The sequence below is a fragment of the Eumetopias jubatus genome, unplaced genomic scaffold (assembly GCF_037043125.1).
Source record: "Eumetopias jubatus isolate StellerSeaLion01/CBP00866 unplaced genomic scaffold, mEumJub1_p1.0 scaffold_160, whole genome shotgun sequence".
Lineage (NCBI taxonomy): Eukaryota > Metazoa > Chordata > Mammalia > Carnivora > Otariidae > Eumetopias > Eumetopias jubatus.
In genome coordinates this window covers 89,047-114,189 of record NW_028274966.1, presented here as the reverse complement: position 1 = coordinate 114,189, position 25,143 = coordinate 89,047, and the positions used below count along the sequence as shown (strand labels likewise).

General features: G+C 39.7%; 1 protein-coding gene across 9 annotated transcripts in view; it reads right to left on the bottom strand.

The window, feature by feature from the left end:
• Nucleotides 1-756: 756 nt before the first annotated feature.
• LOC114203607 (uncharacterized) overlaps nt 757-25,143 on the bottom strand; it is a 36,736-nt gene continuing 12,349 nt past the window's right edge. The window contains exons 1-2 of one of the 9 annotated variants that reach the window (XM_088020765.1): nt 13,038-13,331; nt 757-1,101 (exon numbers count right to left, since the gene is read on the bottom strand). In XM_088020765.1, the coding sequence (XP_087876891.1) occupies nt 757-1,101; nt 13,038-13,331 (639 nt within the window). Of the gene's footprint in view, nt 1,102-12,950; nt 13,332-25,143 lie in introns of those variants that run through there. The other 8 variants (XM_088020766.1, XM_088020767.1, XM_088020769.1 and 5 more) reach the window with 8 other exon arrangements.

Genomic DNA, 25,143 nt, shown 5'->3' with positions numbered 1-25,143 from the left:
AATTATATCTCAATAAAAACTTAAAATTTAAAAATAAGAGCTAAAGACATGAATTAAATCTGTCCCAATTTAGGGTATTAAGACATATATATGTGCACATACACATGTGCTGCTTTTGTTCCAAAATCTTAAATTATCTATATTTGATATAGCACTTATTCTCGAAGTGGTTTCAGCATGAGTGTCCTTCCTGTATCATCATGTAAAATATAGTTGCCTAGTTACTGAGTAAAATGATCATGAAAACAGAGAACAATGCTAATGAATTTTTATGTGTAGAAAAGTTTATTAGAAAGCAGAGAAGCAACAAAACATAAGATATTCACTCTTTTAGAAACTACATAACTGGACCCCCAGGTCTAAGGGTATGACTGAATCCCAGGTCAAAGGGTATCAAATCAGTACTGCACAGGGGTTACAGATAATATTCACTTTGTTAGGAAGGATAATCTAGAGCCCCTAAGTGATAAGGAGGAAAGAGAAATTTAGAGGAGTGGGATAATTGTTTAGCTGATGGATTAAAAATTAATATCCATATTTGGCACCAATATTGAAAGAAAAAGATGATAATGGAAGGAGCTTAACATGAACTAGAATGTGCTCACAGACTCAGTGGGATGGGTTCATTGGAATCATGAGGCTCAACCTGTTGAATGAGGTCAACCAGCCTTCATATGTCCTAATGCTGAGCACGAAAGGAGGGTCTACATCTGTAGGGCAGAGGTAAACAGAGATGGTAGTCACATGGCAGGGGGCTCAGCAGCAAGAGGAGTCACAGCACATGGGACGAGGGCAGGTGGAGATGACACAGGTGGGGCGATAACAAGTGGTGTGGCAGGAGACCTGACCACAGACTGGGCGCAGGCAGCAGGAGGGGCAGCAGCAGGAGGGGCAGCAGCAGCTGGGGCCACAGCAGGAGGGGCAGCAGCAGCTAGAAATGCAGCAGGAGGGGCAGCAGCAGCTGGAGCCACAGCAGGAGGGGCGGCAGCAGCTGGACCCGCAGCAGCTAGGGCGGCAGCAGGTGGTCCGGCAGCAGGTGGTCTGGCAGCAGCTGGGGCGGCAGCAGTTGGATCCACAGCAGGAGGGGCAGCAGCAGGTCTCCTGGCAGAGGCCGTGGCCGCAGCCCTGGTCAGAGCAGACAGAGCCACAAGAGGAACTAACCATTGTGTCAGAGGGTGGAAGTTGTGGGTGTGTTTCCAAGAGAGTGAGGGTCTTGAGTTGGGAAGTCTCCTTGCCACATGGCCCCTTTTATACCCTGCTGAGGGACTTCTGTGATTATGAAAAGACTATTTCCTTCTTTTTGTTTATATTGACTACAAATGTGATTAGTAAATTAGGTCATTATATTTTTCTAGTAAAAACTCCCAATGTATAGGAAATAGTTATTTCCCTTTTCTCAAGTTCCCCAGGGTTCTCATGTGAATCACTTCTTATTTCTTTGTTTGCAGTGTCACAAGACTTTAATCTCTGGGTATCATGTGACACAGGTGGGTCCCTGTCTCTTCTCTGTGTCTCACCTTGACATGATTTTGGGAGAGCTTCTGATGGAGAAGGATCTCTAGTGGAAAATTTATATTTCAATAGATGGAATGCTGGTAGGAGAAAAGGAAGTAAGCTCCTTTTTGAGTGTAAGAAGTGAGGAGACTTATGATTAATGGTGTATACTGTGGTGGTCTTTGGGTTAATGAAATTCCTACAGCATTCCACGCTGTGTTATTTCTCATCACTCTGATGTACTTTGAAACAGCAGCAACTCAGGGTTTTTAAATAGCAGAGTCATCTGGGATTGATCGGTGTTGATCTTCAGAAATGTCTTCTGGGCTGGGCTAGAGTAATTGGGCTGATAATTTTTGATCTGTCTTTTGAACTGTCAATATATGCCATGATTATACTTTATGGCCATTTTTATTAAAATTTTTTCCAATATTTTAACCTAAAATGTCTGTCAGTTTTTGTGGTATCATATATCTTTAAGATTTTCTTGGGAACATTAAGGGAAATATAAATGGTATTTATGATCTTACATATACTTTCATAGTAATGACACCCATAAAAGGTTTATAATCAAGGCCAGATCTGGTTATGTGCCTAAGTAAGAGGTATTCTTCAATGCCACCGGTATTCAGGGAAAAAAATATTCAAGGAAAGAGCAAGTTACATTCACGATAGTCCCTCTTCCTGCAAAGTCTTTTGTGAGCTCAGCGTTCTCCTAGTTACCTTTTCCCATTGAGTTCAAACGCCACCTTCCTTCTATATCTTCCTTGGCATGGCACAAAAGTAAAGTCTTTCCTCGATTGCACTTCCGTTGTGCTTTATACATGCATGGGTTCCGTCATATCATTTTCTACCAGAAATGCATTTGTGTATCTGGCTCCCTCTAGAATATAAAGTCCATTAGGGCAAGGAATATGCTTTACCCATCTTTGTATCCCCAGGGCTGAAATAGAGTGATTTTTGATAAAGGAGTTCTCTGTTTAATGACTGTAGATGTTGTCTCAGCCATCAGAGAAGACACACTGACCTTTTGTTGTTCAAGAGAAAGGACAACAGTTGAGATTGGGCATAACTCTGGCCTGTGATGATGAAAGGGAAATGTATGGAGGGTTAATTTAAGAAGTAGTGAGAGAGAAATTGAGATTGCTAGAATGAGGGAGAGATTGTGTGTAGCCTTAAATTTCAGGAGAAATGGTGGGATCTCTTAAAAGCCATTAGGCAGGAATGTAATATATACATGCCATATATAATTGACTTTGGTTTTTTGATTTGCCTTTAGAAATGCCAAAATACACTTGGCTTTCTGGGGGAGAGACACTGTTTAAAGGTTGAAGTGGAGCAAGGTGAGATGTGTGCTCATAGCCTCAGGTGATGGTAATGAGCATAACAGAGTTACTTCAAAGAAAGAATCAGCCAAGGCTTGAGCCAAATTGAACGTAGAGGTATAAGGACGGTTTTTTATAAAATTTATGAAACATACCCCATCTGTTTTTTATGTATTTTATAACTCACCATGCATATAATGTATGCCCTTTCCTCCTAAAAGCCAGTAATTTAAAGTTTTATGGGATAAACAAATCAGAAAGCATTTATGTGCTAAAAAACGAACTGAAGCCATTTAGAGATAAGGAAGAGATATTCGACATGATTATGCACTAAATATGCCTGTTCTTTTCAGGAGCCTACGCAAAATGAAAACGCAATGGATTATGGAATTCCTGTCCTTCTCTCCTTCCTTCTGAAGGCTCTGAGTGCTGCCTGCTCAGCACTTTGCTGGACGCTGCAGTAACACAACCACCAGCACATTATGCAGTTGTTCCGGTGCTTTCCACAGATTAGCACATTTGCCAGTCCCAACAACCCAATGCAGCGAGTTTCACTAAATCTCCCCTTTACAGATGAGGAAACTGAGGCAAAGGGAGAATTAAAACCAATAAATGGGAAGCAGTGATTTGTTTCCAGCCAACTGAGCACTGGAGTCGACATTTTTAAGCACTATATACCCTGCCTCTCTGCAAAGTCAGATGAGAAAGAAATTGTCTTTACCCTCATGTTGCTCTGCATTATTAACATATAAGTAAGCATGAAACTTACATAGAGTCTTTAGAAACCCCACTGTCAGCAAATGTCTATGGACGTGTATTCTGGGGGATTTCAAATTCATTTTCATGGGCTCAAGGGCCCCCTGATGTTCACTATTCATAAAGTATTTTTCTATTTCTTTTTTTTTTTTTTAAGACTTTATTCATTTGACAGAGGGAGACAGAGTGAGAGGGAATACAAGCAGGGGCAGTGGGAGAGGGAGAAGCAGGCTTCCTGTGGAGCGGGGAGTCCGATGCAGGGCTCAAACCCAGGACCCTGGGATCCTGACCTGAGCCGAAGGCAGATGCTTAACGACAGAGCCACCCAGGTGCCCCTCTATTTCTTTTTGGAATTAGCTGTGACCATTGTGTATTTTTCTTAAATAATTCAAACTAAAATCTGTAGTCCCTTCCAGATGATGTTATTTATATTGTAATAAAGGAGAACATGTAATACTTAAACAATTCCCTTGGAATTTACCTCTATACCCCAAACATGCTTGCTGATTATGTAATTCTTCTCTTAGAAAGTAGAGAAAGTGCATACCCACTAAAGCTGCCTCAAATGAGGTAACTGAATTATGATGTGATGCCACTGTGGTGCCTACCATTTTCCCCATCCCCAAGTTTTCCCACTGTTTGAATCAGTCCTCTGGCCATAACCACTGAGCTGGGCTGTGGGTTGCAGCTCTGCGTCCACCCCTCTATCCATGTGAGCTTTGGCAAGACCAGCATTGCTAAGACGTGAAAAGAAAACAATCTCCTTTAGAAGGAGTGTAGGAATAGATTAAATATTGCTTAGCATTGTCTCGGATAGGGAAGAAGTGGAGGGTAAAAACAAAACAAAAAACTAGTCTCTGGTGAAATGTTTTTGTATTTTGCATCTTTTATATTTTAAAATTTAATTTAAACATTTTGAATATCATTTTTTCACATGTATTCCTCCCACCTTTCTTAACAGTCACCTAGGCTCCCCCCTCGAAGGCAGCCGGAGCTTCCAGGTTTTTGTTACTCATTCCGAAGATATTTAACACATAAGAAACGAATAAGAATATTTATTCATTTCTTTCATTTAAACAAATGGTAGTACATCAGTCATGGTCCTCCTGCTTTGCTTTTTCACATGAAGCACTCAGATAGTATGTATATATAGACCACTTTGCCATTCTTTTTCTTTTATAGTAGCATTGTATTCCATTTATGAAGATACCATAATTTATCGAACCAGTCTTCGGCTGTTGGATATTTTAGTTTGCTTTTAGTCTTTTGAGATTACATACAATGCTGCAATGAATAAGCCTGTTCATACATAACTTCACATGTGTATTTTCTGTAGAATAAATTCCTATGGAAATAGAATAGCTGGATCAAGGAGTATACATTTGTTTGTAATATTTATTAGATAATGCCAGCTTCACCTTCCACAGAGATTGTACCAATTTACACATCTATCAGCAATGTGTGAATGTTTTGTCTTTCCCCATTTGTATTAATGCAATGATACACAGGATGCACAAATACATAGATACTTATATAGACATATGTATTTATGTATGTAGACACCTGTCTGTCATTAATCTTGGTCAATATGATAGGTGAAAAAGTTTAGGTGACTTTTTTTCTTTTTGAAATTTTTATTTAAATTCTAGTTAGTTAATATATAGTGTAATATTTGTTTCAGGAGTAGAATTTAGTGATTCATCACTTAATATAACACCCAGTGCTCATCAAAAGTGCCCTCCTAGGGCACCTGGGTGGTTCAGGTGGTTGGGCGTCTGCCTTTGGCTCAGGTCATGATCCCAGGATCCTGGGATCGAGCCCCACATCGGGCTCCCTGCTGGGCAGGGAGCCTGCATCTCCCTCTCCCTCAGCCTCTCTCTCTCTCTCTGACTCTCATGAATAAATAAATAAAATATTTTTAAAAAGTGCCCTCCTAAATACCCATCACCTATTTAGACCATCCCCCACCACCTCCCCTCTCTGTGTGATTTTAATTTGCATTTTCCTTATTTTAAGTGAGATTGAACAGCTCTTCAGGTGTTTCAGGCTATGAGTATATCCTTTGTTATAAGAAAAAATTATAGAAATCATTTGGAAGAAATTATAGAAAATTTTCTATATTGCCTGTAATTTATGTTTTTATGTTTTCTACTGTGTTCAGACTTTATACATTGCTTTTTGCAGGAACTGTTTATATTAAGCATAAAAGGCTAAAATTAGCCTTTTTATAGAATATGAATTTCAAATATCTTTCCTAGTTTGTCTTTCTTCTTTGACTTTTTAAAAAAATTTTTTATGTTAATCAACATACATTACATCATTAGTTTTTAATGTAGTGTTCCATGATTCACTGTTTGTGCATAACACCCAGTGCTCCATGCAGCACGTGCCCTCTTTAATACCCATCACCAGGCCAACCCATCCCCCCACCCCCCTCCCCTCTAGAACCCTCAGTTTGTTTTTGAGAGTCCATCATCTCTCATGGTTCGTCTCCCCCTCCGATTTACCCCCTTCATTCTTCCCCTCCTGCTATCTCATTTTTTTTTAACATATATTGCATTATTTGTTTCAGAGGTACAGATCTGTGATTCAACACTCTTGCACAATACACAGCGCTCACCATAGCACATACCCTCCCCAATATCTATCACCCAGCCACCTCCTCCCTCCCAACCCCCACCACGCCAGCAACACTCAGTTTGTTTCCTGAGATTAAGAAGTCCTCATATCAGTGAGGTCATATGATACATGTCTTTCTCTGATTGACTCATTTCACTCAGCATAACACCATCCAGTTCCATCCACATCGTTGCAAATGGTAAGATCTCATTCCTTTTGATGGCTGCATAATATTCTATTGTGTATATATACCACTTCTTCTTTATCCATTCATCTGTCGATGGACATCTTGGCTGTTTCCACAGTTTGGCTAATGTGGACATTGCTGCTATAAACATTGGGGTGCACGTACCCCTTCGGATCCCTACATTTGTATCTTTGGGGTAAATACCCAGTACTCCAATTGCTGGGCCGTATGGTAACTCTATTTTCAACTTTTTGAGGAACCTCCATACTGTTTTCCAGAGGGGTTGCACCAGCTTGCATTCCCACCAACAGTGTAGGAGGTTTACCCCTTCTCCGCATCCCCGCCAACATCTGTCGTTTCCTGAGTTGTTAATTTTAGCCATTCTGACTGGTGTGAGGTGGTATCTCACTGAGGTTTTGACTTGGATTTCCCTGATGCCGAGCAATGTTGAGCAGTTTTTCATGTGTCTGTTGGCCATTTGGATGTCTTCTTTGGAAAATGTCTGTTCATGTCTTCTGCCCATTTCTTGATTGGTTTTTTTGATCTTTGGCTGTTGAGTTTGATAAGTTCTTTATAGATTTTGGATACTAGCCCTTTATGTGATATGTCATTTGCAAATATCTTCTCCCATTCTGTCGGTTGTCTTTTGGTTTTGTGGACTGTTTCTTTTGCTGTGCAAAAGCTTTTTATCTTGATGAAATCCGAAGAGTTCATTTTTGCCCTTGCTTCCCTTGCCTTTGGCGATGTTTCTAGGAAGAAGTTGCTGCGGCTGATGTCGAAGAGGTTGTTGCTTGTGTTCTCCTTTAGGATTTTGATGGACTCTTGTCTCACATCTAGGTCTTTCAACCATTTGGAGTCTATTTTTGTGTGTGGTGTAAGGAAATGGTCCAGTTTCATTCTTTTGCATGTGGCTGTCCAATTTTCCCAGCACCATTTGTTGAAGAGACTGTCTTTTTGCCATTGGACATTCCTTCCCGCTTTGTCAAGAATTAGTTGACCATAGAGTTGAGGGTCCATTTCTGGGCTCTCTATTCTGTTCCATTGATCTATGTGTCTGTTTTTGTGCCAGTACTATCCTGTCTTGATGATGACAGCTTTGTAATAGAGCTAGACGTCTGGAATTGTGATGCCACCATCCTTGCTTTTCCTTTCAACATTCCTCTGGCTATTCGGGGTCTTTTCTGGATCCATACAAATTTTAGGATTATTTGTTTCATTTCTTTGAAAAAAGTGGTTGGTATTTTGATGGGGATTGCATGAATGTGTAGATTGCTCTAGGTAGCATTGACATCTTCACAATGTTGGTTCTTCCAACCATGAGCATGGAACATTTTTCCATTTTTTTGTGTCTTCCTCAATTACTTTCATGAGTATTTTAAGTTTTCTGGGTACAGATCCTTTGCCTCTTTGGTTAGATTTATTCCTAGGTATCTTATGGTTTTGGGTGCAATTGTAAATGGGATCGACTCCTTGAATTGTCTCTCTTCTGTCTTGTTGTTGGTGTATAGGAATGCCACTGATTTCTGTGCATTGATTTTACATCCTGCCACTTTACTGAATTCCTGTATGAGTTCTAGCAGTTTTGGGGTGGAGTCTTTTGGATTTTCCAAATAAAGTATCATATCATCTGCAAAGAGTGAGAGTTTGACTTCCTCCTTGCTGATTTGGATGCCTTTGATTTCTTTTTGTTGTCTGATTGCTGTGGCTAGGACTTCTAATACTATGTTGAATAGCAGTGGTGACAGTGGACATCCCTGCCACGTTCCTGTCCTTAGGGGGGAAAGCTTTGTTTTTCCCATTGAGAATGATATTCGCTGTAGGTTTTTCATAGATGGCTTTTATGATATTGAGGTATGTACCCTCTATCCCTATACTCTGAAGAGTTTTGATCAAGAAAGGATGTTGTACATTGTCAAATGCTTTCTCTGCATTTATTGAGAGGATCATATGATTCTTGTTCTTTCTTTTGTTAATATATTGTATCACGTTGATTGATTTGTGGATGTTGAACCAAACTTCCAGTCCAGGGATAAATCCCACTTGGTCGTGGTGAATAATCCTTTTAATGCACTGTTGGATCCTATTGGCTATTATTTTGGTGAGAAGTTTTGCATCCGTATTCATCAAGGATATTGGTCTGTAATTCTCCTTTTTGATGGGGGTCTTTTTCTGGCTTTGGGATCAAGGTAATGGTGGCCTCATAAAATGAGTTTGGAAGTTTTCCTTCCATTTCTGTTTTTTGGAACAGCTTCAGGAGAATAGGTATTAATTCTTCTTGAAATGTTTGGTAGAATTCTCCTGGGAAGCCACCTGGCCCTGGGCTTTTGTTTGTTAGGAGATTTTTGATGACTGCTTCAATTTCCTTAGTGGTTATAGGTCTGTTCAGGTTTTGTGTTTCTCCCTGGTTTTGGTAGTTGGTACATCTCTAGGAATGCATCCATTTCTGCCAGGTTATCTAATTTGCTGGCATAGAGTTGCTCAAAATATGTTCTTATACTTGTTTGTATTTCTTTGGTGTTGGTTGTGATCTCTCCTCTTTCATTCATGATTTTGTTGATTTGGGTCATTTCTCTTTTCCTTTTGATAAGTCTGGCCAGGGGTTTATCAATCTCGTTCATTCTTTCAAAGAACCAGCTCCTAGTTTCGTTGATCTGTTCTACTGTTCTTTTGGTTTCTAGTTCATTGATTTCTGCTCTGATCTCTATTATTTCTCTTATCCTGCTGGGTTCAGGCTTTATTTGCTGTTTTTTCTCTAGCTCCTTTAGGTGTAGGGTTAGGTTGTGTATTTGAGACCTTTCTTCTTTCTTGAGAAAGGCTTGTATTGCTGTGTACTTTCCTCTCAGGACTGCCTTTGCTGTATCCCAAAGATTTTGAACAGTTGTGTTTTCATTTTCATTGGTTTCCATGAATTTTTTTTAATTCTTCTTTAATTTCCTGGTTGACCCATTCATTCTTTAGTAGGATGCTCTTTAGCCTCCATGTATTGGAGTTCTTTCTGACTTCCCCTGTGATTGAGTTCTAGTTTCAAAGCACTGTGGTCTGAAAATATGCAGGGAATAATCCCCGTCTTTTGGTATCCGTTGAGACCTGATTTTTGACCTAGGATGTGATCAATTCTGGAGAATGTTCCATGGGCACTAGAGAAGAATGTGTATTCTGTTGCTTTGGGATGGAATGTTCTGAATATGTCTGTGAAGTCCATTTGGTCCAGTATGTCATTTAAAGTCTTTATTTCCTTGTTGATCTTTTGCTTAGATGATCTGTCCATTTCAGTCAGGGAGGTGTTAAAGTCCCCCAGTATTATTGTATTGTTGTCAATGTGTTTCTTTGCTTTTGTTATTAATTGCCTTGTATAATTGGCTGCTCCCATGTTAGGGGCATAGATATTTACAATTGTTAGATCATCTTGTTCTTTCTTCTTTGACTTTGCTTATGTTGTTTTTGCCATGCAGATGTTTACTTTTGATATAGTCAAATTTATCAATCTTTTATGACTTCTGGGTTGGTGTCATACTTTGAAAGACCTTTCTAGTTGTAATTTTGCATACACATTGTTTCATAATTTCTTCTCTTCCAAAGTTTCATGTTTTATATTTTCAAATATTTAATCCATCAGGATTAAAAGATGTGAGGTTTAAACGTTTTTAAGTTTGATATGACCATAAGCTAACACCTTTTACTAAGCAATACATCTTTTCCCCCTACTGATTTAAGATGCCACCTTTTCATATACTAAATTTTCTTATATATTTGAGTCTATTTCTGGACTTGCTTTTCCAAATTCACTGATGATTTTTCACTCATGAATGCCCCAATTATCTTAATGGTTATCAAGTCCAAGTCAACCTCACTAGATTATGACAATACGCTAGTGAACTCAAACATCCATGTAGCCAAACAGTAAATCTATACTTGGTTCCCTGCCATGAGGATGCAAATTACACCTGGCAGAACCTGAAGCTGGCATGGAAAAGAATGCAGTAGGCAAGTCTGGGATGGCATAACAGTCTGGCTAGGCTTGTTGTGCCTCCTATAAAGTTTTAATATATTAGTTACAACTGAAGCAACTGTAGGAAAGAGCTGTTTAATCACCAAGAGTCTGCTGTTAACCTCCAGGAACTGTCTTCCCATACACTGGCCAGATAGGACTGTTAAAAGGGTTTGTGGGGATTACAAAGCTCCTTTCAGCTATCTCCTTCAGCAGACAGTCATTTCTTGTTGCTCTTCTGGAATTCAATTTTACTTAGAGTTTACTACCTAGGGGGGTTTGAGCAATTCTAGTGGTACATATTTAACATGGCCAAATAAAACTGGATGCAGGGCAGACTTAGTCCATGCTCTATTCACTTAAAATCGTCCCAACTCTGTGTTCGGGTAAAGTCAATGGGACCGAAGCCACACTTTCCCATTCATAACTGTTTCTACCTTGGTTTTCTCTGCCACACTATCTCTGGTATCACTTTTGGATCTTTTAGAGCACTGTAACTCTCTCTGATGGAAATTAATGTGCACTGAGTGCCTGTATGTAGTAATTCTAAGAAGTCTGGCATGCTGCCGTTTGACTACTTCACTCAAAACCTTGCACAGGTCTTCAGGCATAGGGTAACTGCTCCTTGCTATTATGAGCCCTGGGTATTGAGCTATTCCTTATTGCTTTTCCTAAGCTCTGTCTACACCTGTGTAAATAGTCCTTTTATTACACAGATTCAGAGTGTTATCTTGTTCCTGCTGTGACCCAGTTCTCATTATAAAAACAGGAAATTATAAGCCTCAGATACTTCAATATTGAAAAAAGCAGTATAAAACCTACATTCTTTGATTCAGCTCTAGCTAATAAAGCATAATATTAAAACGAGAGCCTGCATCCTATAATTAGTAGTTATCAAAGAGGAACATATGGGAGGATAAAAGATTTGTTAATTCTAGTGTGTGAATAGACAGGGCTGTATTTTGTAGAATAAGTTGAAAAGGTGAAGCTGAAAATGTCTACCGGACATTTCTAGGATATGCTAAGAATATGATATCCAACTTGTGTTGGGGGGAACCCCATTTTATATCAACTCCTATCTGGTTTGTCTCTTATGACTTATAACATTTTTTTAAATTTTAGAAATAATAACCCTTAATTACACTTGTTAATGTTTTGGGAACTATAACACAGCTAATAGATAAAACTGATGTATGCACAATTTGAATTTAAAATGTTTTCACTGTACCTCAGATTATGAACCAAAATGTATAGACCCTTATATTTATATAAACATGATATTATCATATATATTGTGGCACATTTTCTCAGCTAAGGAGGATCATTATTACCTGAGTCTGGATGCTGAGAAAACTGTCTCAAAGAAATACCCTGTACATAGTCTCTTAAGTAAAACCAGGCAAGGTGATAAAAGCCCAAAGTGGAAAAAAAAATCAAGAAGATGAGAAACTTCAGTAACTTGAGAGTTTTCAAGAGACTGAAAAAATACAGACTTTCAGTCTAGAAATACTAAAATTTTGAACATTCTATTAATGAAAAGTTTTAAAATTTTTATGGAAATGTTGCCATGGACTTCGTAGATTTCCAGAAATCTGGATTTAGAAGGTATACTTAGTATTCTAAAAGAGAATTTTTATGCTTAGAAAAGGAGAAAGGAAGGTGGAGGAGGGAAGGAGGGAGGAGAGAGTACTTGAACTAAGTATAACACCCAATATTTGCACAACCAATAATGGAACATACTGGAAGTAGAAATATAATCAAGTGAAATTTAGATGACTTTATGATGTTCAGCTCACTAGTGTTTTTAAAAGGGCCATTTGAGACATATACTAAAACTTAATTTTGAGTTATAGAGGACAGTGAAACAATTTTGTAAACTTTCTTTGTTGTTTTATCAAAGACAACATTATGCTAAGATAGTATTGTAGTCCAGGGTAGTGTTTCAAGAAAAATAACAACAACAAAAAAAGAGATTTATAGAGAGCTTACATTACATGCCCCACCCTGTGCCAACTATATTACATGGATTATGTCTTTGGACCTTTGAGGAGCATGGTGTATTGTCCCCATTTCTCAGAGAAACCAAACTGAGGCTTGGAGAGGTTAAGCAATTTTGACCATGTCATACAACGAATGCCTAGTGGAGTCTTGTAAGTAACTGCTCTTGAACATGTTCTCCTGCATTTAAAGCAAGATGTCCTTTGGTGTGAGGTGATACATAAAGATACACGCATATACACACATGCACATGGCAAATCATTAACAAACTGGGAGATTTTAATATGAGTAGAAATGGCTATTTAGAACATATGAAAATAATGTCATGTAAGATCATGAGAGTCATGTATGCATAGGATGAAGATATTGCAGGCCTGAAAATAGATGCATTTGGGCCTGGGTTAAAAATCATTTGACAGATGTTTTAATCTGTCCCTTGCTAGAACTGATGCCAATGCTGAATGCCCAATCGGAAGATGAGTTGGCAGGTAAGACTACATTCTACAGTCACTGGCTGGCCCTAAGGCATTTTGTGTGACTTGTGAAGACGTTACTGTGTCACAAAGATTATAGGTAGAGAGACTCAGCAGCAGGAAGAAGCACAGCACATGGGATGGGGGGAGGTGGAGATGACACAGGTGGGGCGATAGCAAGTGGTGTGGCAGGAGACCCGGCCACAGACTGGGCGCAGGCAGCAGCAGGGGCAGCAGTAGCTGGGCCCGCAGCAGCTGGAGCTACAGCAGCTGGAACCACAGCAGGAGGGGCGGCAGCAGCTGGAGCCACAGCAGGAGGGGCGGCAGCAGCTAGAGCCACAGCAGGAGGGGTGGCAGCAGCTGGACACACAACAGCTGGGACAGCAGCAGGTGGTCCTGCAGCAGGTGGTCTGGCAGCAGCTGGGGCGGCAGCAGGTCTCCTGGCCACAGCCCTGGTCAGAGCAGACGGAGCCACAGCAGGAGTCGACCATGGTGTCAGAGGGTCGAGGTTCTGGGTGGGTTTCCAGAAGAATGAGGTTCTCAAGTGTGATCTCTCCTTGCCCTTTGTCACTTTTATACCCTGCTGAGAGCTACTATGACCATGTGCAGGACACTTCTTGTTGTTTATCCTAATAGAAAATCAGTTAGTTTTAGTAAATTAGATAATTATTTTTATCTGGTAAATATACCTATATATAGAAAAGACTCCATTTCCTTCTCCTGTTGTACTGTGAGCTCTCTGGTTAAAACCAAGTGAATCAGCTCCCTTTATTTTTTCCCTTGTCTGATGTGTCTTCCAGAGTAGTCCCATCCCATGTCATTGTTTCATTGGATTTCACAAGTATTAAATCTTCATTTATGTATTTAACTCCAGGATAGTATGTTGAGAATGAATTTTATGATGACTAAATCTGCTGTCAAAGAGGTTAACAACAAGTCATATGAGAATGCTGGTAGGAAAATAGGATGAAAGAGCCATCTTGCGGGGGGGGGGGTCCCTTGTGTGCAGTGGAGAATACTGTGATTCCTTTGGATTTTATGGATGGCCAGTGAGGTATGAAGGATCCTAACAAAGTTCCTATCTGTTTTGTCTTATTGAATCTATTCAATTTGAACATTGTAATGCAATGATTCATTACTATTAAATAGTAAAAAACCCAGTGGCATGGATAGGTCTTTTTAAAAATAATTAAATTATTATGGACATGTTCTTCAGAGATAGGGTATCATAAAGGAGTATTTTTTAACCTATTTTAGTGGATGAACATACCCAATAGAATATGTATATTGAATATTTTCTTATATTCTGAGCTTTTGTCTCTCAAAAACTTACGTTTGAGGTATTTTGCTTGATATAAATCATATCTAAGGGGTTAAGCTTTAATCTGTGTCCTATAGGCACTTGAATAAGACAAACAAGACACATATGTAGGGGTTTGGCAAGCATGTAGAACATTGTTGATAAATAAAAATTATGTACTTAAATCTGTACACTTACAAAATATGAGATAATACTAATAGTTACTATTTCTGAGTGCCTATTGTGTGACAGGAATTTTGAGTCTTCTTTGTTACCTTGTTTATACTTCACAAGGGCTCTAAGAAGTGGTCACAACTTTTCTTAATTCTTCAGACATGAGGTAATTGAGGCTCAGATATATTGAAGTTGTATAGTCAATAGAGAAAATGGTTCTTTCTTAGAAGTTTCAAACAGGTGTGAGGAGTAACCCATGTCCTTTCTCATACTGTTTCATTTGTGTAAGTGTGCTTTCTCTCTTGTCAATTCAACAAAGTCTTGCTCATACGTAAATGTCTAGTCTGGATACCAACTCATCTCTAATGTCTTTCTTGACATCTACCACATTCAAAACGAATCCTTCTTTCCCTTTTTCTCCAAGATATCTGTACTATAGGGTATCACACTCTATCATAATTGGTTCATATTCCCCCCAATCCTTCTATATACCCCATGAGGTCAGAGATTGGCTTATTCATATATATAAACATGGTGCCTAGTAATTGATCTGAATGAATGTTAGTTGAGTGAATGTGGAATTTATGGAAAACATAGGGCATTTACTCACCCTTTATCATACTATAGATAATCTAGATGGATGGAGAAAAGAAAAACATTCAGACAGTGGGGATATGATTGAATGGGGGTTTATTTTTGGCTTCTGTTGGAGTAAATGACTTCTCTGGTTGGTATTTGTAGGATGGTAAAGAAAAATAATAATCCACTGCTAAAATGAGAATGTAAAGATATTTGAATTTATGCAAAGAAAGTGGATATTGTATCATCACACAGTTGGGAGAAAGGTGTGAGAGAACATCTAGGCTTTTAAAATATTTGGCTGGGGGTGGGTGGAGTGACAGGAAGCAGGAAGAAAGTTTAGGTGGTGGTTGCAGGCTAAGGATGAGAGATGAATGCCTGTCTAGGTTGGTGGCAATGGGAGCAGTAAGGAGGATAGTGATGCAATTGCACTTCAAAGAGAGTCAACCAGGATCACTTACAAAATGGGCAGTAGAGTTGACAGGAGAACTCACTGTTAAAGAGAACTCATAATTTAATATATTTTTAAATTGTATACACATACATTTTGCAATTAAATTCTGATAGTGAAAAGATAATCATTTGTAATAAAGAAAATATATTTTAAAATCTCACCAGAAACAAAGTAAAAAGACAAATGACTGAGTGAAAAAAAAATACTTGCAATTTATACTAAAGACAAAGAGCCAATGACCTTAATATATAAAGCATTTCTAAAATTAGACTGGAGAAGAGGAAAAACCTGATGGAAAAATAAAATGAAGATCTTTCTTCATCATATAAAGATGCCCAGTCTCACACATAGGAATAGAAATGAAATTATACAGGATACAACTTCTCACCTGTGGGACTGTCAAAAACTCAAAATTTGACAATATTGTCTAATAGATTATGTGGAAATAGGCATGCTTATACCTTTCTTACAAAGATTTGACAATAATTAGTGGCATTATTCTTTGACTCAGCTATCCCAATTCTATAAATTATCCAAGGTTACTCAGGTAAAACTATAAAAAGATGTTATGCAAGATTATTCATGGCACTGCTATTTGTAAAAACAAAACAAGAGCTAGACACAACCTGGATGTCCTTCAGTAGTGTAGGAGTGAATAAGCTCTGGTGCATCCCCATGATAGAGTACTATTCAGCTGTAAAAAGGAATAAGGAGTATCTTTATATGCTACTATGAAGTAATCTCCAGGATATATTGTTAAGAGATGATAAAGCAGATGGAGCAAAGTGTCTATAGTATTCTACAATGTGTCTAAACAAATAAGGGAGGGATGTGGGTAGGGGATGGGCTAGATGGCTGAAGGGATTAAGGAAGGCACTTGGGATGAGCACTGGGTGTTATATGTAAGTGATGAATCACTGAATTCTACTCCTGAAACCAATGTTATACTTATATGTTAACTAACTAGAATTTAAATGAAAATTTGGAAAAAAAAAAACAAATGCTGATGGGTAGAAAAAAATAAGGGAACACATATAGAAAATCTATTTGCTTATATTACATGAATTTTTTTAAATAATTGAACAGAGGAAAAAAAACAAAGGACTTATATTTCCTGCTGAGGAGTTTAGGGATTGGATTTACCTTTCTGCCTGAAGCAACTAAAAAACTAGACAAAATAAATGAAACAGTGTTTTTTAGACATTGGCTGTCAGATCAGAACACTGGTACCTTAGGGGAAACAAATGAGGTGATCCCTAGAATTGCCTCAGTTTATTTCTTGAAGAGAGTTTCTGGGGAGTGCAGCTCTGGGAGAGAGAACCAGGTAGAACCTGGTAATCCTCCTGACTTGAGGAGACAGAGTTGGGATGAAGGAGGCCAAGTCGGCAGCAATTCACAGGATAGAGTACCAGAGAAGAGAGAGTTGCATAGAGAACCTCAGAGATCTGCAGAAGGTCCACCTGCATCTAGAGCTGAGTACTTATGAGTCAATGTACATGAAGAAACTACCCAAGGGCAGAAAAAGAGCTGCCCTGCCCCACCCTACCTCCATAAAAGACTAAGGGAACAATTCTTGGAGCTGACAAAAGGCCAGAAACAGCACATGCTCCCATGAGCCAGAGTGAAAAACCTTTTAATTCAGGGGTCATTGGTTAGAGTATTTAGAATAGTATTGCCTCAGGAGTGGGGCAAATTTTTCCCTAAAGGGTGCTCTGATCCCATCTCACACAGTTTATAAGTAAGTCTTGAAAGGATCAAACTATTAAATCAACTTAATTGCATCCCAGAACAATCAATTAATTGGATTCCATCAAAAAAATTTTACTTTTCAAAAGATACTGTTTAGACAGTAACCGCTTTGATATCAGCTGTAGCAACTTTTTTTCTAGATTTGTCTCCTGAGGCAAAGGAAACAAAAGCAAAAATGAACTATTGATATTACATCAAAATAAAAAGCTTGTGCACAGTGAAGGAAATGATCAACAAAACTAAAAACAACCAACTGAATGGGAGACGATATTTGCAAATGACGTGTCTAATAAAGAAAGTATTCAGAATATATGAGGAACTTATAAAACTCAACACCCAGAAAGCGAATAAGCCACTTATAAAATGGGCAGAAGACATGAACAGACATTTCTCCAAAGATGACATATAGATGCTCATCATTATTTGCCATCAGGGAAATGCAAATCAAAATTATAATGAGATAGGACCTCAAACCTGTCAGCATGGCTACAATCAACAACAGAAGACACAACAGGTGTTGGTGAGGCGGTGGAGAAAGGGGAAGCCTCCCATGCTATTGGTAGGAATGCAAACATTGGGGGGGGTGCATCCACTGTGGAAAATGGTATGGAGTTTCCTCAAAAAGCTAAGTAGGGGCGTCTGCGTGGCTCAGTCATTAAGCGTCTTCCTCCAGCTCAGGTCATGATCCCAGGGTCCTGGGATCTAGCCCCATTTCAGGCTCCCTGCTCAGCAGGAAGCCTGCTTCTCCCTCTCCCATTCCCCCTGCTTGTGTTCCCTCTCTCACTGTGTCTCTATCAGATAAATAAAAATTCTAAAAAAAAAAACTAAACTAAAAGTAGAACTACCATATGATCAAGTAATCGCACTGCTGGGTCTTCCCTACCCTCCCCCAAATACCAAAACACAAATTCGAAGGATACATGCATCCCTGTGTTTATAGCTACATGATTTACAACAGCCCATGTACGGAAGCCCAAGTGTCTGAGTGTCCACCGACAGATGAATGGATAAAGAAAATGGGGTCTCGGGGGGCGGAGCAAGATGGCGGAGGAGTAGGAGACCTAGATTTCGTCTGGTCTCAGGAATTCAGCTGAATAGGGATCAAACCATTCTGAACACCTACGAACTCAACAGGAGATCAAACAGGAGAGTAGCAACAACTCTCTGAACAGAGAAGCGACCACTTACTGGAAGGTAGGACGTGCGGAGAAGTGAATCCGAGGCGATATTCGGGAGGATAGACGGCGGGGGAGGGGCCTCCGCCGGCCGCTTCTGGCAAGTGATAGAGCCGCTGAGCACAAAATCGGACCTTTTAGAAGTTGGCTCGGCGGAGGGACGTCGCTGCAGTGGCTAAGCGGGGGGTGGAATCCTCCCGGGATAGTGTGGTCTCAGGACCCTTGGGGTCACAGAGAGACCAGGGGTGCCTGAGTGCAGCAGAGCTCCCAGGTATCAGAGCGGGGAAGCCGGCTGCAGAGACGGAGCAGAGTCACGGGCTCTCAGCTCGGGGTGGCCATAAACTGTGATCTGCGGCCCAGTTGGGGCACGGCTCCTCCAGCAGGGACCCAACAAGCAGCAGATCCGGGGAGACTCCCCTTCCTTCCCGGGGAGGAGCGGTGCGGGAACGCACTGCAGGGATCTGCTGGGTTTGGAGACTCCACACGGGGTTGGGTGCCAGAGATAGCAATGCTCGATCACAGGCCGGGTGAGCACGGAGTGCGGCCGGAGACCGGGGACACGGAAGTGACTGCTTTTCTCTGGGGGCACACTGAGGAGCGGGGCCCCGAGTTCTCAGCTCCTCCGGGTGGAGATTGGGAGGCCACCATTTCTGCCCTGGTCCTCCAAAGCTGTACCGAGAGCTTGCAGGGAACAAAAGCTCCTGAGAGCAAACCGGAGCAGCTTCCTTAGCCCGGACCGACCAGGGCGGGGCAATTCCGCCTCCGGCAAAGACATTTGGAAACCAAAGCAACAGGCCCCTCCCCCAGAAGATCAGCACGAACAGCCAGCAAGCCAAGACCAAGTTTACCAATCAAGGAGAACGGGAGAACTCCAGCGCTAGGGGAATACTGCACATAGAATTCATGGCTTTCTTTTTACCATGATTCATTCATTTTTCAGTTAATTTTTTAACTTTTTAAAAAAAAATTTCTTTTTCCTTTTACCAATCAAGGAGAACGGGAGAACTCCAGCGCTAGGGGAATACTGCACATAGATTCATGGCTTTTTTTTTTTTTTTACCATGATTCATTATTTCATCAAAGTTAATTTTTGTTGACTGTTTTTTTTTTTATTTTTCTTTTTCCCTTTTTCAACCAACATCTTATCAATCCCTTTTTAAAAAAAAAACAATTTTTATTTTTCATTTTTAGTCATATTTTATCCCTTCATAGTAGTTACCCTTATTTTTGGCATATATATATATAAGTTGTTCTCTCTTTAAAATTTTGAGATACAGTTTCTTCTAACAGATCAAAATATACCCTAAATCACTAGTGTATGGCTTTGTTCTAGTCTCCTGCCTGATTACATTCTCTCCCTTTTTCCTTTTTTTTTTCCTTAAATCTTCTTTCTTTTTTCAAACAACTTATCAAGTCCTTTTATAAAATCTTTTATAATTTTCATCTTTACAGTCATCTTCCATCCCTTCATTGTATCAACCCTTATTTTGTACATATATGTCTTTCTTCCCTTAAAATTTTAGGAGGCACTTTTTTCTAACAGACCAAAATACGCCCAAAATCTAGTGTGTGGCACTGATCTATGCACTAGCCTGATCATATTTGATCATATTCTGCTTTTTTTGTTTTGTTTTTATCTTTTTTTTTTTTCTCTTTTTTCTTTCTTTCCCTTTCTTTTCCCCTGGTCTCAGGTCTTTTCTGATTTGTATACAGTATATTTGCTGGGGACGTTGTAAACCTGTTAGCATTTTGTTCTCTCATTCATCTATTCTCCTCTGGACAAAATGACAAGACGAAAAAAATCACCTCAGCAAAAAGAACAAGAGGTAGTACCGTCAGCCAGGGACCTACTCAATACGGACATTAGTACGATGTCGGACCTAGAGTTCAGAATCATGACTTTAAAGATACTAGCTGGGCTTGAAAAAAGCGTGGAAGTTATTAGAGAAACCCTTTCTGGAGAAATAAAAGAACTAAAATCTAACCAAATCGAAATCAAAAAGGCTATTGATGAGGTGCAATCAAAAATGGGGGCACTAACTGCTAGGATAAATGAGGCAGAAGAGAGAATCAGCGATATAGAAGACCAAATGATGGAAAATAAAGACGCTGAGAAGAGAAGAGAGAAATAAAGAGAGAGAAACAACTACAGGATCACGAGGGCAGAATTCGAGAGATAAGTGATACAATAAGACGAAACAACATTAGAATAATTGGGATCCCAGAAGAAGAAGAGAGAGAGAGAGGGGCAGAAGGTATATTGGAGCAAATTATAGCAGAGAACTTCCCTAATGTGAGGAAGGAAACAGGCATTAAAATCCAGGAGGCACAGAGAACCCCCCTCAAAATCAATAATAATAGGTCAACACCCCGACATCTAATAGTAAAACTTATGAGTCTCAGAGACAAAGAGAAAATCCTGAAAGCAGCTCGGGAGAAGAGATATGTAACCTACCATGGTAGAAACATTAGATTGGCAACAGACCTATCCACAGAGACCTGGCAGGCCAGAAAGGACTGGCAAGATATCTTCAGAGCACTAAACGAGAAAAATATGCAGCCAAGAATACTATATCCAGCTAGGCTATCATTGAAAATAGAAGGAGAGATAAAAAGCTTCCAGGACAAACAAAAACTAAAGGAATTTGCAAACACGAAACCAGCCCTCCAAAAAATATTGAGAGGGGTCCTCTAAGCAAAGAGAGAACCTAAAAGCAGCAAAGATCAGAACGAAAACAGACAACAGACAGTTAACAGTCACCTTACAAGTAATACAACGGCACTAAATTCATACCTTTCAATAGTTACCCTGAATGTAAATGGGCTCAATGCCCCAATCAAAAGACACAGGCTATCAGATTGGATTAAAAAACAAGACCCATCAATATGCTGTCTGCAAGAGACTCATTTTAGACCCAAAGACACCCCCAGATTGAAAGTGAGGGGGTGGAAAACCATTTACCATGCTAATGGACACCAAAAGAAAGCTGGGGTGGCAATCCTTATATCAGACAAACTGGATTTTAAAACAAAGACTGTAATAAGAGATGAGGAAGGACACTATATCCTACTTAAAGGCTCTATCCAACAAGAAGATCTAACAATTGTAAATATCTATGCCCCTAACGTGGGAGCAGCCAATTATATAAGGCAATTAATAACAAAAGCAAAGAAACACATTGACAACAATACAATAATAGTGGGGGACTTTAACACCCCCCTGACTGAAATGGACAGATCATCTAAGCAAAAGATCAACAAGGAAATAAAGACTTTAAATGACACACTGGACCAAATGGACTTCACAGACATATTCAGAACATTCCATCCCAAAGCAACGGAATACACATTCTTCTCTAGTGCCCATGGAACATTCTCCAGAATTGATCACATCCTAGGTCACAAATCAGGTCTCAATCGGTACCAAAACATTGGGATCATTCCCTGCATATTTTCAGACCACAATGCTTTGAAACTAGAACTCAACCACAAGAGGAAAGTCGGAAAGAACTCAAATACATGGAGGCTAGAGAGCATCCTGCTAAAGAATGAATGAGTCAACCAGGAAATTAAAGAAGAATCAAAAAAATTCATGGAAACCAATGAAAATGAAAACACAACTGTTCAAAATCTTTGGGATACAGCAAAGGCAGTCCTGAGAGGAAAGTATATAGCAATACAAGCCTTTCTCAAGAAAGAAGAAAGGTCTCAAATACACAACCTAACCCTACACCTAAAGGAGCTGGAGAAAGAACAGCAAATAAAGCCTAAACCCAGCAGGAGAAGAGAAATCATAAAGATCAGAGCAGAAATCAATGAACTAGAAACCAAAAGAACAGTAGAACAGATCAACGAAACTAGGAGCTGGTTCTTTGAAAGAATTAACAAGATTGATAAACCCCTGGCCAGACTGATCAAAAAGAAAAGAGAAATGACCCAAATCAACAAAATCATGAATGAAAGAGGAGAGATCACAAGCAACACCAAAGAAATACAAACAATTATAAGAACATATTATGAGCAACTCTATGCCAGCAAATTAGATAACCTGGAAGAAATGGGTGCATTCCTAGAGATGTATCAACTACCAAAATTGAACGAGGAAGGAATAGAAAACCTGAACAGACCTATAACCACTAAGGAAATTGAAACAGTCATCAAAAATCTCCCAAGAAACAAAAGCCCAGGGCCAGATGGCTTCCCAGGGGAATTCTATCAGACATTTCAAGAAGAATTAATACCTATTCTCCTGAAACTGTTCCAAAAAACAGAAATGGAAGGGAAACTTCCAAACTCATTTTATGAGGCCAGCATTACCTTGAACCCAAAACCAGACAAAGACCCCATCAAAAAAGAGAATTACAGACCAATATCCTTGATGAACATGGATGCAAAAATTCTCACCAAAATACTAGCCAATAGGATCCAACAGTACATTAAAAGGATTATTCACCATGACCAAGTGGGATTTATTCCTGGGCTGAAAGGTTGGTTCAACATCCGCAAATCAATCAACGTGATACAATACATTAACAAAAGAAAGAACAAGAATCATATGATCCTCTCAATAGATGCAGAAAAAGCATTTGACAAAGTACAACATCCTTTCTTGATCAAAACTCTTCAGAGTATAGGGATAGAGGGTACATACCTCAATATCATAAAAGCCATCTATGAAAAACCTACAGTGAATATCATTCTCAATGGGGAAAGGCTGAGAGCTTTTCCCCTAAGGTCAGGAATGCGGCAGGGATGTCCACTGTCACCACTGCTATTCAACATAGTATTAGAAGTCCTAGCCACAGCAATCAGACAACAAAAAGAAATCAAAGGCATCCAAATCGGCAAAGAAGAAGTCAAACTCTCACTCTTTGCAGATGATATGATACTGTATGTGGAAAACCCAAAAGACTGCACCCCAAAACTGCTAGAACTCATACAGGAATTCAGTAAAGTAGCAGGATATAAAATCAATGCACAGAAATCAGTGGCATTCCTATACACCAACAACAAGACAGAAGAGAGACAAATCAAGGAGTCTATCCCATTTACAATTGCACCCAAAACCATTAGATACCTAGGAAGAAATCTAACCTAAGAGGCAAAGGATCTGTACTCAGAAAACTATAAAATACTCATGAAAGAAATTGAAGAAGACACAAAGAAATGGAAAAACGTTCCATGCTCATGGATTGGGAGAATCAACATTGTGAAGATGTCAATGCTACCTAGAGCAATCTACACATTCAATGCAATCCCCATCAAAATACCATCCACTTTTTTCAAAAAAATGGAACAAATAATCCTAAAATTTGTATGGAACCAGAAGAGACCCAGAATAGCCAGAGGAATACTGAAAAAGAAAAGAAAAGCTGGCGGCTTCACAATTCCGGACTTCCAGCTCTATTACAATGCTGTCATCATCAAGACAGTATGGTACTGGCACAAAAACAGACACATAGATCAATGGAACAGAATCGAGAGCCCAGAAATGGACCCTCAACTCTTGGTCAACTTATTTTTGACAAAGCAGGAAAGAATGTCCAATGGCAAAAAGACAGTCTCTTCAACAAATGGTGTTGGGAAAATTGGACAGCCACATGCAGAAGAATGAAACTGGACCATTTCCTTACACCACACACAAAAATAGACTCCAAATGGTTGAAAGACCTAAACGTGAGACAGGAGTCCATCCAAATCCTAAAGGAGAACACAGGTAGTAACCTTTTCGACCTTAGCCGCAGGAACTTCTTCCTAGAAACATCGCCAAAGGCACGGGAAGCCAGGGCAAAAATGAACTATTGGGATTTCATCAAGATCAAAAGCTTTTGCACAGGAAAAGAAACAGTCCACAAAACCAAAAGACAACCGACAGAATGGGAGAAAATATTTGCAAATGACACATCAGATAAAGGGCTAGTATCCAAAATCTATAAAGAACTTATCAAACTCAACACCCAAAGAACAAATAATCCAATCAAGAAATAGGCAGAAGACATGAACAGACATTTCTCCAAAGAAGACATCCAAATGGCCAACAGGCACATGAAAAAGTGCTCAACATCACTCGGCATCAGGGAAATCCAAATCAAAACCTCAGTGAGATACCACCTCACACCCGTCAGAATGGCTAAAATTAACAAGTCAGGGAACGACAGATGTTGGCGGGGATGTGGAGAAAGGGGAACCCTCCTACACTGTTGGTGGGAATGCAAGCTGGTGCAACCACTCTGGAAAACAGTATGGAGGTTCCTCAAACATTTGAAATTAGAGCTACCGTTCGATCCAGCAATTGCACTACTGGGTATTTACCACAAAGATACAAATGTAGGGACCCGTAGGGGTACGTGCACCCCAGTGTTTATAGCAGCAATGTCCACAATAGCCAAACTGTGGAAAGAGCCAAGATGCCCATCGACAGATGAATGGATAAAGAAGAAGTGGTATATATACACAATGGAATATTATGCAGCCATCAAAAGGAATGAGATCTTGCCATTTGCAACGATGTGGATGGAACTGGAGGGTGTTATGCTGAGTGAAATAAGTCAATCAGAGAAAGACATGTATCACATGACCTCACTGATATGAGGAATTCTTAATCTCAGGAAACAAACTGAGGGTTGCTGGAGTGGTTGGGGGTGGGAGGGATGGGGTGGCTGGGTGATAGACATTGGGGAGGGTATGTGCTACGGTGAGCGCTGTGAATTGTGCAAGACTGTTGAATCACAGATCTGTACTTCTGAAGCAAATAACGCAACATATTTTAAGAAAAAAGAAAAAGAAGAAGATAAGAGGAGAGGAAGAAAAGGGGAGTATGTCAGAGGGGGAGACGAACCATGAGAGATGATGGACTCTGAAAAACAAACTGA